This window comes from Arachis ipaensis, chromosome B10 (genome assembly GCF_059453495.1).
Source record: "Arachis ipaensis isolate K30076 ecotype BB chromosome B10, ASM5945349v1, whole genome shotgun sequence".
Classification (NCBI taxonomy): Eukaryota; Viridiplantae; Streptophyta; class Magnoliopsida; order Fabales; family Fabaceae; genus Arachis; species Arachis ipaensis.
This window is the reverse complement of record NC_142435.1, coordinates 5,519,791-5,536,950: the sequence shown is the minus strand read 5'-3', so window position 1 is coordinate 5,536,950 and position 17,160 is coordinate 5,519,791. Positions and strand designations below refer to the sequence as shown.

The window sequence follows — 17,160 nt, the reverse complement described above, 5'->3', positions numbered from 1 at the left end:
GGTAGGACCACAATAGGGATTAAAGTTAGTTCCTTCTAATAGAGAAGAGAGAGATTCATTGAGTTCCTATTTATTGGTTATGACGCAAAATCTGATGTGGAGTCACTTTTTATGACAGGTGGAGCATAAATAAAAACTGAAATGAGTTTCTTACTGGAGATGGTCTAAGATGTGATTTATAAGAGTGAGTTAAGTATATATATATATATATATATATATCAGCCTTGAAATATAAAAGGTGACACGTTACAATCAAAGCTGGAAAACAGAATAAGGGCTGGAAAACAGAATAAGGGCATTAGACATATTTGCTTATTTATTCATTGCTAAAACCTCATAATTCTTAAGGGCATATATTCTTATTTATTCATTTCAAAGGTTGCTGCATACACTTAGTGTTAATTCTTAAGGGCCTATTTATATATTAGAATAGGAAATATCTCTTAATAAACTTTATATATGTAAAAGAATAAGGCATAATAAGTGGCTGACAACAAAGAACCCTTCAGATATTTCTAATCCATGTTACATTTTGTGATTTATTTCTAGCATAATTATCCTTACCATATCTAAATATCCATGTAAAATCCCCTAAAAATAAATAAAATTGAACACGCAATTATCCATGTTACATTTTGTAATGGTTTTTAATCCGAAACCCCAAGTATAGACATGCTTAGCCTGAACACACACATACATACCTCTCCACTTGGAACCTTTGATTTCTGTCTCACAAGGGATCCAGCAGCAACCATCGCATGTTTCTCAACAACAACACCGTCAAGTAGTGTTGCACCCATACCAACAAAAGCCGGTCGACAACCACACTCTCATACCATTGTTAAGCATCTAAAGAAAGTGGAAACCACACCTTAAAAGCTAACTGATAAGAGAGAAGAACTACTCTCCTTATATACAACATCAAGCATCCCATAGTATCCGAGCTAGAACTTTGAGCATCCCATTATACCAAGTCCCTAACACAAGGATGGATATTATTATTAGTTCATCATCAATGGAACAAGAACAAGGTAAAGAGAACAAAGAAGAAGAAGCAGAAGTTCCTAAAGGAGGGGTGGTGGTTCCTTCTAGAAGCAGAGCTAGGAGGAAAACCAAACCAAGAAAGAGCAGTTAGTTTATGTATTATACATGATTATTATTTATAATTTATGATAATTAGTTCTTTTCTTTATTTCAGAAAGAAAAAAAGATTGGTTTCATGGATGGTTATGTTTAGGTTTTTTGAGGAATGACTGATATCAAGAGGTGATATTGTTATTGGGAATTAAACAAGAAGTTTCAATTATCAAAACCAAACTCCTCTTCAAGTTCTTATATATATATATATATATATATATATATAAAGATTGAAGATTAATCTTTATCTATCTTGGAGGGTTAATAAGTATTCTAATCCTTGCTTGAATACTAATTATAAGTAGATTTGAATTTCTTTAATAGTGTGGTTATGGATGAATATGTTGGTGATTGGTAGTGAAACTGCCATTGACAAAAGTAAATTCATTAAGACCTTCTTGATGCAACTCTTTGAGGTATCTCTATTTTATTCTCTATTTTGGTTGAGTAGCACTACGTAGTGACTAGTGACTAACTTTAGTATTAAGTACAGGTTTTTCATTTAATATTTTTAAATTGCCCTTTATATTTCAAGAGTAGTTTTTAATGTATATTTTAAAAAAAGACAAAAGTATAATTTAAAATTTGAAATTTAATTATTAAGAAAATAATATTTAAGATGAAATTATAATGCTGAAATATTATTTTAGGTACAAAATCATTTTGCAGATCCTCCTATTATTTCACTCCTAATTGAAAAAAAAGTTCCACATCTTGCTTAAAAGATGGTAATTTTTTTATTTTTTAATCATTCCTAAAGCTTGTTTAGTTTTTCTCTACGGTAATATTACTGTTGTGGTGTCTCCTGCAAGCTCATGTTCTCCAATGCCAAATTTGGTGCCTCTAAGGTTGCATTGGCCACAAGATTTCCATCCTTAATCTTGACAGGGCTAACCTCAGAGAGAAGGTCCAAGCATGATGGTGCTTCACATACCGCTTGAAGCAGGGAGTGAGCCTTCCAATACCCTAAAAGAAATTGTTCAGTGACATCACTCGACGGATCATAAGCTAAAGGCCCAGATGTCAACGGATAATAAGCTGAAGCCTGCATCATCTCAATCAAACAATTTAACAAATCAAGATTGACATCAATCAATTCTACTAAGAAAAGATCAACTGAAACGGTAGAAGATCATACATACAGGATATCCAGATAATGATGGTTGGGGAACACGAAACTTCAATTTCAACTGAAAATTTTTCATATGGATGTAGTGTTCTGACAAGTCAATTGTGCCAGATGCCTTGCGAGACTCAAACATGGACAGTAGAGAGAACCAACTTGAAGCATCATTTAAGGCGTCCATGGCAAGGCGACGGCCTTGGATGGTGGTGAGATCGCAGGAGAGAGCAATGTGGGTGCATAGGGCTCCCAGGTTGAAGAGAACAGAGGCCTTCTCCAAATGGATGTTATGCTGAGAAGAGTCCTGTTGAGGGTTGATGGCATTGTACCAAACAAAGATAGGTGGGTTGGGTGTGGCATTCATAGGAAAGAAAGGCACAATCATGCAAAGGCATTTGAAATAACGGATGAGGCAGTCACGGCGAAGGGGTAGCGAAAGGTCATCACGCAGCATCTCATTGCGCAATTTGTGTAGCATTTCGAGAAGGCCTTCTACTCTCTCTGCCACACTCTCAGAGTATTTGAGGACAAAGTAATTGCGGAGGGACTCATAGAGATTCAAGGACTCGCTCTTCTTCAAAGGAAGGAATGCAAGAATATCTGACGACGAAGAAGACAACGAAGATGAGAGGATTGCCGAATCTGTTGGATAAGGAGGAGGCATGTCCCATGGGTAAGCCACCAGCTTTCCATCCTTCATCATCTTGAAAGGATTGTACTCGGAGAGGATGAGGTCAACATACTGGTTTTGGTATTTCCTCGAGAGGCTGCAAAGCCCTCTAACTAATATCTCAGTGACACATTCTGTATCATGATCAAGAGCACAAGATTGGACCAATGACCATACTCCAGCAGGTCGCTCGGATTCGGGTAGGATGGATGATTTCCTCTGACAAGCCTCCGCCTGAAAGAATGTTGCCTTCTGGTAAAGATGAGTTATCCAGGTTCGGTCAAAAGAGAGGACATGTTTGCTTGCATCCGTATCAGTATATATCAGTTCAGCTGCTATATGATAAAGCTTATAAACCTACACATCATCATCATCATCATCATCATCAATTTATCATCATTAGAATGAAAAATAATTGTAAAATCAATCAAGAGTGAAGACAGACCGACATAAACGATCGGGCACATCGGTGTTGTTGGAGAACGTAACTGGCGTCGTTGTTGTTGAGCTGTTGCTGTAATTCGAGCTCGGAAGCCTGAGCTAAGAAGAGGTGGTGCAGAAACTCGGCGAAGACGAGAGTCAAATCGAGGGTGGCGGAGACCACGTCCTTGGTAAAAACCTTGCAGAGTTGGAAGAAGAAATTGGCGGCAACTTTAAAGGCTTCCGTTGCAAGGTGACGGCCAAGGGCGGTGGAACGGTCGCAAGAGGCAGCAATCTGGCTGTAGATGGCTCCAAGGTTGAAGACAACAGCGGCCTTCTACAATTGGATGGCGCTGCGCTGTGAGGAGACCCCATCCGGATGGTCAGGGTTGAAGGCGTCGTACCAGACAAAGAAAATGGGATCGGCGTCGGAAGAGATAGAGGTGAAGAGTGGCTCAACCATGGAAAGGCATTTGAAGTAGTGGAGGAGGCAGTCACGTTGCATTGGAAGGGAGAGGTCCCCTCTACGCTCCACCATGTCCCTGCGGCATTTGTTTAGGGTCTCGAGAACGCTTTCAACTTTTTGTGCATCGCTCTCTGAGTATTTTGAGGCTACCAACTTAGTAATGGCAGGTACAGCTCCACCGGATCAGTCTTTTTCAGTGGGATTGACAGCATCGTTTCCGGGTTCAACAATCCCCGATAATTGTTGTTCATGGCGGCGTCGAATTATGATAAGATTAGGAATCCCGGAATTGGAATTGGAATTGGATTTGCAAATTCCCCATAGATCCCCGCCTCTTTTAAGTTTGAATTCCGCTGGTCAATAGATTTTTGTACAATGTGTATAATGGACTGTTTATTTGATTTAATAGGAGTTAAAAATAAAAATTATTTACATTTATTTATAATATATAAAAGTTAATACCAATTTTCTATTATTAAAACAAAAAACTCTTATCTATTATTATTCAATTGAAACATTAAGTATTAATTAAATACAATAAATATACATTAAAAGTGTCATCATAATAATAATTATAAAAAAATTCAATTACAAATATTCAAATTCTACAGCTTATATATATTAAAACTCTTATTACTCTTCATTTTTTAATCTCTCATACTAATTATAAAAATTTTTTAAATTTAATATAACATTTTTATATGTTTTTTATTCTCATTCATTCATTTTTTTAATTATTTACAAAAAAAACGCAAGAAAAGACAAAGTGTAGCAATTAATACAAATCGAAAAAAATAAAGATACAGTTTTGTATGACTCTAATATAAATAATTTGTCTTTTTTTAAAATAAATAAATTCAAAATCATATTAAATATGTTCTTTAAAATATTTTTAATATAACATTTATTAAAATACACTATATAGTATAAATAATCTATCTCTCCACACATTACGCAGGTCTCACTCTAGTTTACTCTAATTTTAAAAATGTTGTTCATTTTTGTGTTAATCATCATTGTATATATTATACACTAATTACATTGCCTCCCCATACTTTTTTTAATCTATTCGAAGATTTTCAATTTTTAATTTTTAAATTATAAAATTCAAAATGTGAATAAGATAGAAAAAGTATTATAAGTTATTTATTGAGTATTAAATTTGGTCTATTGTCAAATCTAATCTACTGATTTAAAATTTATTAAAAAGTCTAATAATTTAAAAAATAAATAATTAAGTAAAATTAAAGATATTAAATATATTTAAAATAAAAATATTATATGTAATTAAAGAAACAAATAACCTAATAGATAAAAATCTAAATAAAATAAAGGATATAAGAAAGTTAGACAACGCGCATAATGAGAGACAGTAAAAATGTCACAATAAGTAAAAGATTATGAGAGAACGAGAGAACGTGAGGGGGGAAACACTGAGCGGGGTAGGTTTAGGGCTTGGCAACCACATCCAAAGGATCCTAGGGTTTGGAATCGAGAAGAATACCATCGCTTGGAAAATGAATCTTTCTCTGTGTTTGTGGATAACCTACCAGAAGATATTTCGAAGAAGGAACTATATCACCTGTTCAATTGGACGGGAAGGATTAACGATATCTATCTATCTCGAAAGCATAAACATGGCAGGGTGTATCTGTTTGCATTTGTGAGGTACACGACAAAAGGGGGTGCTCTGAAGGCTATCGCGGAGATGGATCGCTTGAACTTACGAGGGAAGACTGTATCCGTATTGGAAGCTAAATATCGTAGGCAACCGCAAGAGAGGAAACGAGTGGCACATGTAAAGCCGATAGTCCAGCATGAAAGAGAACATTCGGACCTTCAAGGTGGGACAGAAGTGCATATTGCTCATGATGAAGGGGGGTACAGCGGAGTATTCAAGGCTTGGACAAACATGGGAGCACGAGAAGAATTGAAGTGCCAGTAGTAGAACAGAATTTGGAGTGGTTGGCGAGGAGCTTGATAGGAAGCGCTTTGAAACCCATAGACCTCCAATCGTTGAAAAGAGCAGTTTGCAAGAATGTGCCTCATATTGTCGAAGTTAGCGAGATAGGGGCGCTAAAAGTTTTATTGACATTTGATACGGCACAGCATGCAGATGAGGCTTTTACGTTCAAATTGGATAGCCTGTTGCAATTGGTTCATAGAGTCTGGAGGTGGGATGAAGCTTTATGCTATGGGACTCGGAAAGTTTGGTTGGAATGCTGTGGAGTGCCACTGCATGTCTGGTCTCCAGAAACATTTAAAACTTTAGGTGGACTATGGGGTGAGGTGATTAGCTGCGACGCAACGACAGAAGCAAGACCTCCCTTTACGGCTGGGCGAGTTCAAGTTGAGACGTCTGTTTTTGACGTCATTAGAGATTGGGTTTACGTCACTGTTGGTAACCGGGAGTTTCATGTCTTTGTGAAAGAGGTCGGTATAGAGACATGTGGTGTAAGACCAGTGGGAGGAGGACAAGAAGACGGTTTTATGATTGGAAATTCTGGTTATTGTAGCAGTGGCATGTCGGAAGAAGCGATGCTGTGGGATCCGGTGGCGGACATGATGGAATTAGGTTCAAGGACCACCGATGAAGTGAAGGGCAGATTGGTCATTCAGGATGACTTTTTAAATGATTTCAATGTCGATTATTCTTTTTTGAAATCGAGGAATATCAGGGTGGATTCGGTTAGTGATTCGGAGGTTAATGGAAGGGCGGGTTTTCCGGAATTTGGATTAAATGAGGAAGAGGGGTCAGAAACAGAAAGAACTGTAACGCATGTATTTAAATTTGACAAGGATCGAAGGGAGGGGCTAAATAAGGGGTTAAGTTCTTGTGGCATTAAACTATTGGGCTCACATCTTCATAGCCCGATTAAGTGCTGTTTAGTTGAGGGTGTTGGACTGGGCTTGTATTCGTAGGGCCCATGTTTCAAAGAGAAGGAGTTTGGGCCACGGGATGAGGGGGACAGGCGGGTGGAGCGGAAGAGTCTGGTATCTGCTGAACAGGGCTGGGAAAGAATCCGACGAGTTGCTGGGTTGCTGATTGAGAATGCCACACGCAAAACAGCCACGATGAGCGATGGGGTTTCAACGGCTGCTCATGACCTGGGTAACGAAGCCACGCGGGACGCCGGAGAGACTGTACAAGACAGGGGAGGATGGCCGAACCTTCTAGGCTTCGGTGAAGGGGCGTCGTTGAGCGAAGAGTCCATAGAAGAGGATCCTTGTGGAGGAGGAGATAATAGAGGACAAAGGCCAGATCTGGGAAGGGAGGGAACTGTTGACGGGGTTAGCGGAGAGGGGGATCGGAGGGTGTCTCGGATGAGAGGGGAGCTCGGACTTGGTGAGGCAGGAAGGCCGCAGGGTCTGGTGGGGAGGGCGGGCGATGGAAATGGTCGTGTTGGGAGCGATAACTGCTCAAAGGATACGGCACAGGTAGATGGGAAGGATAGCGTTTTGGAACAAGCCAAAATGGTGGATACAGAGGTACATCGAAGAGCCAATAAGGGGAGCAAGGGGAGGGAGAATGCAGAGACGGTGTCGGAGACGGACATTGAGCTTGGGATAGATGGTGACAGACCAACAAAAGAAGAACAGATGAAGGAAAATGAGGCCACTTGGGCTTTGGCAGTGGAATCGGGTGCGGTCCTACATGATGAAGAAGAGGATATTATAGCAATTTTGCAAGCTCAGAATGAAAAATTAGCGGAGAGGAAGAAGATGGCCAAACATAAAGAAAAGGTACGAAGGAGTAGGCCTAAAAATCACAGTAAGGTGAGTAAAAATTTGTTTAAATGAATTTGAGCTGTTGGAATATTCGGGGGTTGAGGGGGATAGTAAATTGAGTATGGTGAAATCTTTGAAGAGAAATTATAAACTTAATATGTTAGACTTGATTGAAACAAAAAGGGAGGCAATCTCTAAATTTGATGTTGCTCGAATTTGGGGATATAGTACTGTGGGGTGGGAGTATGTGGAGTCTAGAGGGGCTTCGGGGGGATTGCTTTTAATGTGGGACGAGGCGATATTTAAATCTAGCAATTGTTATAAAGGAGATAGATAGCTGTATGTTGAAGGCGTGTTGATGAAAAACAGTTTTAATTGTGCGTTTTGTTTGGTGTATGGGGCGTTTGGGAGGGAGGAAAAGCGGGTGGTTTGGGAGGAGCTGAGCTATATTGTAGGGATGTGTCAGGTCCTGGTCTGCTTGTTTGGGGACTTTAATGAGGTTTTGCAGAGTGAAGAACGCAAAGGGGCGAGTAATTTACTGGCGTCATCGGAAGAGTTTAGGGATTGGGTACAGGATATGCAGTTGGTGGATTTACCTCTTCATGACAGAAAATTCACGTGGTTCAGAGGTCGTTCTTGCAGTAGAATTGATAGGGTTCTGGTCAATGTTGAGTGGCTTGAGGAATTTCCTGACATCCGAATTAAAGGTGGACCAAGAGGGTTGTCAGATCACTGCCCGTTAATTGTGGAAGTTTCAAGAGTTAGCAGGGGTCCCCGTCCATTTAGAAGCCTGGATTCCTGGTTTACGCATGAGTGTTTTCTGAGGTTGGTTAGAGATGAATGGAGAAACTTGGGGGATGCGCAGTTTACTTGCAAGTTGAAGGCCTTGACGGTACCTTTGCAAAAATGGCACAGGGACAACTTTGGGGACATGGATAGGAGATTACTGTTGTTGGAGGAGGAGATTAAGAAGGTGGATACTCAGGTGAGTAACGACACTTATGATGGAACGACAGAAGCTAGAAAGAAGGCGTTGGTGAGCTTCTGTGAGAAGTGGTATGTTCGGAAAGAGCTTCACTGGAAGCAGATGTCTAGGTCACAGCATGCTAGAAACATGGATAGAAATACTCGGTACTTCCATAACATTGCCTCGGCAAGAAGCAGGAATAACAGGATTGACGCTCTAAGGATTCATGGGCGAATTGTACGGAATCAGGCTAGGATAAAGGTTGCAATTCAAGGATTTTATAAGGATCTGTATAGGCAAGAATATGCGCCGAGGATTGGGTTTCGGGAGGGTTTGGTGAGACTGATTAATGGAGCTGAGGCGGAGGCCTTGGAAGTCATGCCGTCGGTGGAGGAGATTAGAGATGCAGTTTTGGACTGTGACTCTTCTAAAGCCCCAGGGAGTGATGGGTACAATATGAAGTTTATCAAACAATGTTGGGAAGAGATTGGTCAGGAGTTCACTGCGGCGATCGTGGGGTTCTTCAAAAGTGCGAAACTACCAACTGAGGCGAATGTTACATGGGTGACGCTAGCTCCGAAATTTGTGGGTGCTAATGAGATTAAGGACTTCAGGCCGATTAGTATGGTCGGGTGTGTCTATAAGGTGATTTCTAAGGTTATGGTGAGGAGGTTGAGAACAGTTATGCCTGAATTGGTTGGAGAAATGCAGACTGCTTTTGTGAATGGTAGAAAGATTCATGATGGCGCCCTTATTGCCTGTGAGACGGTGCAATGGCTCAAGACGCATAGAAAGAAGCGGCAATTATAAAGCTAGATTTTCAGAAAGTATATGATAGAGTTAGATGGAGCTTTGTGGATGTTGTGTTACAGAAGATGGGGTTCGGACAAAGATGGAGGAGTTGGGTGAAGGAGTGTGTAAGTACGGCAACTATGTCAGTCCTAGTGAATGGATCACCATCCAAGCCTTTTAAGATGGAGAGGGGCCTAAGGCAAGGAGATCCTTTGTCTTCTCTTCTGTTTGTTCTTGTGGTGGATGTCTTGCATAGGATGTTGGGAGAAGCGGTAAGGAATGGGCGTATTACTCCGCTATGGGTTGGGGGAGAACATATTGAACTGTCACACCTTCAATTTGCGGATGACACTATCCTATTTTGCCCTCCGGAGACAGAGACAATTGTGAATTATAAGAGGTTGCTGCGGTGTTTTGAGCTGATGTCGGGTCTGAGCATAAATTTTGATAAGTCGAATCTCATCTCAGTTAATTGTGAGCATGAGTGGGTGGAGCATGTGTGTGGCCTTCTAGAGTGCAAGCAAGCTGTTTTACCTGTGAGGTATCTCGGGATTCCTCTAGGAGCGAACCCGCATTTGGTGAAGACTTGGAAACTGGTCATAGATAAGGTGGAAGCGAAGCTAAGCTTATGGAAAGCGAAAGTTCTAAATAAAGCAGGCAAGCTAGTTCTTATTAAATCGGTGTTGAATAGCCTGCCGATTTACTACCTTAGCTTGTACAAGATGCCGAAGGCGGTCGCTGACAAGTTGATTGCCTTACAGAGGAGATTCTTGTGGTGTAAGGAGGATGGTAACAACGGTATACTTTTGGTGAAATGGGAAATGGTTCAGGCCCCTAAGAAGGCTGGAGGGTTGGGGGTTGGTGATGCAGTGCTCAGGAACACAGCGCTGCTGTTTAAGTGGTGGTGGCGGTTCTCCAAGGAAGATTGTCCGTTATGGAAGAGGATTGTATGCTCCTGTAACAACTTGAATCCTCAGGTTATGCTTTCTAGTCAGACTCTACCGGTAAAGGGTGGCCCCTGGAAAGACATCTGTCAGTTGAATATAAAGGATCAGCGGGTAAAAGAAAAAATGATGAGTGGGCTGACAATGGAAGTTGGAAATGGGTGTACAACACGCTTCTGGGAAGATAACTGGGTCCATGGGGGTTCTCTGAAAGCGAGTTTTCCAAGGCTCTTCTCTGTTTCAAACTAACAAGGATCTGTGATAAGGGATTGTGGGTTCTGGGATGGGTTTGAGTGGATTTGGAATTTCCATTGGAGGAGAGAGTTGTTTCAATGGGAGTTGGAACTAGTGCACCAACTACATGAGAAGTTAAGACCAGTGAAACTATCAGCTGACAGAGAGGATAATCTTATTTGGAAATTTGATAATAAAGGTATTTTTTCTACTAACTCTTTTTTGCAGGTGTTGCAATCTGAGAATCTTTCGGAGGAGATTACAAGTTATAGCTTCACAAGTGCGATCTGGAAAGGGTTGGTTCCGACTAGAGTCGAGCTATTTGGTTGGTTTGTGTTAGTGGGAAGAGTGAATACTAAAGAAAGATTGAGTAGATTAGGCATACTTCAACAGCATGATAATATCTGTGTCTTGTGTAAAAAGGATATTGAGTGTGTTCATCATTTGTTTATGTTCTGTGAGTTTACATGGCAGGTGTGGTGCGTCTGGTTGAGATGTTTTCACAGAGATTGGGCTGTCCCAAGAAGCATTAAGGGCTTGTTTGAGAGTTGGAATGGAACGACAAGTAGAAAAGAGGAGCAGAAGAGGTGGCTGGCTGGGTTTTTTGCGGTTATTTGGAATGTCTGGTTAGAACGCAATAACCGGATCTTCAACAATCAAGAGGTTAATGTTGGTGTCATTCAAAACAGGACGTTTTTTAGCTATAAGGAGTGGACTGGTATTGATCCTACTGGTTGTTGATGGCAATGCCGGAGATGACATAGGATTATTACCTTTTGTTTTTAGCTTTTCTTCTGTTTATGTCTGTTTTATGCTCCACTGTCTTGTGTCGAGCTTCCTTTGTTTCAAAAAAAAAATAAAGGATATAAGATTAAGTCTTTATTATTATATTCTTTTATAATAAAATTATATATTTAGATATTCTCAGAGACTCAAGTCGGCCTAACAGACTTAATTAGCTATTTTATAAGTGTGAGTCTGACCTGTTAAAAAATTTAAGCTTTTTACATAATTTGAGTCTGAATTTATCTTTTATCAGGTTAATCTAATATAAAGACTAGATCACAGACTCCTAACAGATCGTCTGACATGTTTTTATCGGTCCACCCTAATTCCAAAACAGTAAAACAAGAGAAAATTAAAAAAAAAAAACCAAGCAAAGAGCCTTGTGACATATAATAGAGGAGTAGTAGGGTTTATGGGGTAGTTTTCATGCATTTTAAAAAATACAATTTGCTTTCTTAAACTTCAGATTATATAAACATATATTTTTTAAGCTTTGAAATATCCTTAAAGAGATTACTATATAGTGCTAAAAAAGTAAAAATAAAAAATTTTATTAGTTTTCTTTTTTTTTCCAAAAATAATATTCCTCACATGATTATTTTTATTAGCATGTTTATTCTGAATATAATAATAAATTTAAAAAAAAATAGAAGTTAGTAGAACAAATTTCTATATACTATTTGAAACTTTTAAGTAGTAAAATAAATTGCACATTTTAAAATTTTAAGAGATAAATTTTAGTCAATAATTAAACAAAGACTTGTATATGTATTTCACAATTTCGCTCAATAAATAAGATAGATGGCCAGTAATTTTAGGGTAAGATTCCTGAATAAATTGTATACAAGTCAAGATGAAGAACATGATATTAAATTGATTTTTATTTTATTTTATTTTATTTTATTTTATTTTATTGTTGTTTGACAGTTGGTTGTGGAACCAAAAAGGAGCAAAAGGGTTGACATAATTGTCCTTCAAAAATTTATATGAATTATGAACCTCTCAATCTCAACCCTACTTGTGTTCTTGGGAGTTTACTCTCACACATCCCATATGCATTTTAGAAGATCTTGTCTCTAAATGCTGTAACAGGAAAAATAAACAAAAAAAATAAATCAACCATGTAAGGGGGCCTAAGGTGCGTAAATAGTGTCGAATCCAAAAATTTTAGGAGAGGGAGCTAAATTAAATATAAAATAAATTAAAATATAATATAACAAAAAGTTAACAAAATATAATTTATAGTATATATAGGTCAAAATTAATAATTATATTATATAAAAATTAATATTCAACTACATATTTTAGGATTTTTGTATTTTTAAATTTGTTCTACAATATTTTATATAACTAAAATATCAATTTATCATCTGAAATAAATTTTGAAACATTTTCTTTTTTAATATATACAATTATATAATCGGCTAAAAATCCATCTTCTATCATGTTTTAAAATCTTATTTTAATAATTTTTATTATTTAAAAAGTTTATTCAATTATTACTGTTGTCATAAAAAGAGTCAAAATAAAAAATTATAATTATTACTTTTTTACATTAATTCAAACATATTTTTTTCAATAACTTTTCAATTATTTATATATTTATACGTTTTTATTATTTTTTAAATTTATTTGTTAATTGCTACTAATATATTATAATACACATTATAATTTATACATATTAAGTTACTAACATATAATTTTTTTTTAATTTGTAATATACTAAAATATATTTAATCTATAATATATATATATTAATTATATAATAATAATAATAAATTAATAGTACTAATTTAAAAAAAAAAAAAAAACTGGGGACCATAGCCACCTTAAATCTGCCTTTGCTCTGAATGCTACTTCTTCTTCTTTTTCTCCTTTTTTTTTATTATTTTTCAATTTCGTTACCGTCGTCACCAACACCTCTTTCTCTTCCTCCTCCTCCTCCTCCTATTGGAATTTCGTCTCATCCTTCCTTTTTATTATTCTCCTCCTCCATCATCATCATCATCATTATCATCATCATTGTCTTCTTCTAATACGTATTGCCATTATCGTCATCATCGAATTCAAATTTATATAATGAACAATTTTCGGTTCTTTCAAGACGTAGGTGTTTCTGAATTTGAATTTATATAATGGACTATTTTCGGTTCATTTGGTATACAATATTTTTATTTTGACAACATTTTCGGTTCATTTGAGACACAGGTGTTTCTGAATTCGAGTTTATATAATGGACCATTTTCGATTCATTTGGTATTATACAATGGTTTTATTTTGATAATATTTTTGGTTCATTCGATCACCACAAAAAATTAGAATCAATAAAAATATTAGCAAAATGTTGGTGTTGTTGGTGATGACGATAATGATGATGGAGGAGGAAGAAGAAAAGGAAGGAGGAGATCAAAGAAATAGGAGGAGGAGGAGAAGAATGAAGAGGAGATGGATGTGGTAATATAGTGATAGTGACGATGATGATAATGAAAAAAAAAAAGAAGAAAAAGGAGAAGGAGAGAAAGAAGAAGCAAAAGGAGAAGAGGCAAAGCTAAATGAAATATTAGAAGGAACAAAAAATATTTACATAATAAAATAAGATTAAAATAAAATTTTAAAGAAGACTAAAATAAAATTTACATATAATTTATATGTTAAAAATTAAAATTAGGGGCATTGACCCCCTCCCCTTGCTAATTACTACTATGAGGCTCTATCTGTTCCTAAGAAGAAGGAAGAAGAGAAAGAAAAAGAAAAAATCGAAATCTCGTAGCGTAAACTAAATAACTTAAATGAACTTAGATATAAAATTAATTATATAATAATAACAATAAAATCTTATCTCACTAAATATGATTGATTATATAGATTAAATAATATCATTACATCCTATTATATATCACGTCTAAAAAAAATTGGTTATACGCACAAATCTCGTTTAATGGGTTTTTTAAATCTTTCTTCATCTCTAACTACTGATCTATTTTTCATATGATTCCTTCTCTTAATAATTGAATGTTATATAGTTCTTATATATTCAAACAAGTTAAAATGAAATTATGCATCTTCTATGTTTCAACAATCTACGTTACTCCAACTAAGCTTTCTCTCTCATATTATCCTTCCTTATTCTATGTTATGTATGAATAGTCATCCATCTATCTTATTGAATTTGGAATGCCAAGAAAGGTGTTGGCTGGATCAAAGATATGGTGATTTTCATTTTGTAAACAACTTGTAAGTACTAGTCTGTTATCTATTTTTGAAAACTATTGACCGTTTTTTTTTAGCAGAATCCAACTCTAGTCATCTTATTCTTAGCAAAGGATAATTTCATATGTGCTGTCAAGGTGTTAATTGACATTGATATCTCTTTGTTCAGACGATTCTTCTTGCGACTCATGGAGCCTATATCAGATATAGGTTTGGGCAAAATCAATGATATCATGTTCAATGACAGGACACCAGTGCTGCCAATTTGATTCAAGTCTTGAAACTGATTGAGCTGATGATCTTGCAAAACAATGACAGGAATCAACTTTCATATAGAATTCATTTTTTTTTTATTTTTTTAAAGCTTATGCTTGTCTACAACAACAACAACAACAAAAAAGTCTTGTCTCACTATGTGGGATCGGCTACATGAATCAAACGACGTTATTGAGCTCTATCATGTATCATGTCTACAGAGAGACCATTTACATGTAGATTTCGTTTGACCACCTCATGGATGGTCATCTTAGGTCTTTCTCTACCTTTCATCTTTGTCCATCTTCCATCTCATCCACTTTCTTGACTGGGTGTTCTCTCGGTCTTCTTTTCACATGTCCAAACCACCTAAAACGCGATTCTACCATCCTTTTCACAATTGGTGCTATTCAAACTCTCTTACTTATATCTTCGTTCCTTATTTTATCCAATCGCGTATGACCACTCATCCATGTCAATATCTTTATCTCTGTCACACTTAACTTATGTTCATACTCCCCTTTGGCCGCTCAACATTCCGTATCATAAAGTATAGCCGGTCTTATTGCAGTGCGCTAGAATTTACCTTTAAGTTTTAAAGGCACTTTTTTATCATATATAGAACCATATGCACTCCGCCATTTTGACCAACCTGCTTAGATCCTATTATTTACATCCTATTCAATCTCTCTATTATCCTGTATGATGCACCTAAGATACTTAAAACTTTTATGTTTTTGTAACGTCTTTGATTCATATCATAAAAATTCAACTAAGATTTTATGTTGGTTGTCGAAGACCTAGCACAACCCTCCCACTTTATTAGGTTTAGGACCGATTATGTACTGCAAGTATAATATAAGCAGAGTTTAAAACTTATGCTTGTCTACCCTAAAGTTTTGATGTAAGCCTTGCCTAACTTCTACACTCTGAATTGGTTGTAAGATGACAAAGTTGTTGATGGTATTGAACTATTAATAATTTAATACACACATCAAATTGAATTTCCATGAATTACGGAATCTATTTCTTTCTGTTTTTTTTGTGGGGGGGGGGGTAACGGAATCTATTTCATCCACATAAAAACCATGCTCTCCTATCACTTGAAGAGTAATTCAGCAAGCCATGATAGAAGTCAATCATTATTGATCCCTATATATTAGCTTGCTGCTTGTGAGGGATGACAATACCATTCGAATTCGTGGGTACCCACTCCGCCTCTATTTGTTCGGGACAGATTTTTAGGGGGCGGGTTTTTGAGAGGGGCGGAACGGAGTCGGGTTTAGATAATACCCGTCCCTATCCGCCCCACTATATATATAATATATATAATTTTAATATATAATATGTATAATATATGTAAAATATTTAGTAAATAATTAATAATATTGTATCATATTTAAATTTTTACTTTAATCTATATTATGTATGTGATGATGGTTATATAAATTTTGAAATTTAATTTTATTTATTGGATTTTAATAATTATAGGGACGGGACAGATACCCGTAAGAACGGATTAGGGTTTAACGTTTTACTACGCGCGGATAGAAGTGGAACGGGTTCTATGTGACTTGTTATATGACGGGACGGGATCAGGTAGAGCAAAAACCCGTTCCGTTGCCACCTACTTGCTACTTATGCGCTTTGATTCATGCTTTGGGCCCAAAAATAATACTCGCTTCCCTCATTCTGTTATTTTCCGTTATTATATAAATTTTGTTCCCAAAAATAAAGTTCTTTTTTTTATTATAAATATTTTAATGCACTTTTAATATCTTAAAAATATAATTTCGATATTTTCTTTTGAAGAATGATGTGTAATTAGGGGTATTTATGGATCAGATGAAATCGAGTTTATCCTAATTTAGATTCGGCCCTAAATATATACCGGGTCTATTTTTTAGACCCTAACCCGGTCATAGCACTACAAAAGACACCTTTAAAATCGACGGCCAAATCGACGGTTAGGCCGTCGATAATATTAAAAATTGACGGCAAAATCAATGGTGGATGAAGTCGCTATTAAACTTGTTGATTTTTCAAAATTCTAATAAAATCGACGGCATACCAGGCCGTCGATAATAATTCATTAAAATCAACGATCTTTTCATCTATAATATGAGTGTGAGAATTTTATCTTCTTAATAAAATCGACAATTTTGCCATCAATATTATTATACAAAATCGACACTGTTTCCGTTGATATTTGATTCAATAAAATCGACAAATAAGCCGTCGATATTATTATATAAAATCAACACCGTTTCTGCCGATATTTGATTCAATAAAATTGACAAAGAAGTCGTCGATTTAATTATTAAAATACCGACAAATTCGTTGTCTATATTTTGTTTCCTTTTGTCCATTTTAAATTTAAAAAGCGACAACTTTACCGTCGATTTTAATAGCCGAATTTTTTTTAAA

General features: G+C 36.6%; 1 protein-coding gene across 1 annotated transcript; it reads right to left on the bottom strand.

Moving 5' to 3' along the window:
• Window positions 1–1,924: 1,924 nt before the first annotated feature.
• On the bottom strand, window positions 1,925–4,105 carry LOC107624367 (uncharacterized). The gene is made up of 3 exons (XM_088488074.1): window positions 3,376–4,105; window positions 2,280–3,287; window positions 1,925–2,182 (listed from the first exon to the last, which is right to left on the bottom strand). The coding sequence occupies exons 1-3, from the start codon at window positions 3,379–3,381 to the stop codon at window positions 1,925–1,927; spliced, it is 1,272 nt and encodes a 423-aa protein (XP_088344200.1). The 5' UTR covers window positions 3,382–4,105.
• Window positions 4,106–17,160: the final 13,055 nt, after the last annotated feature.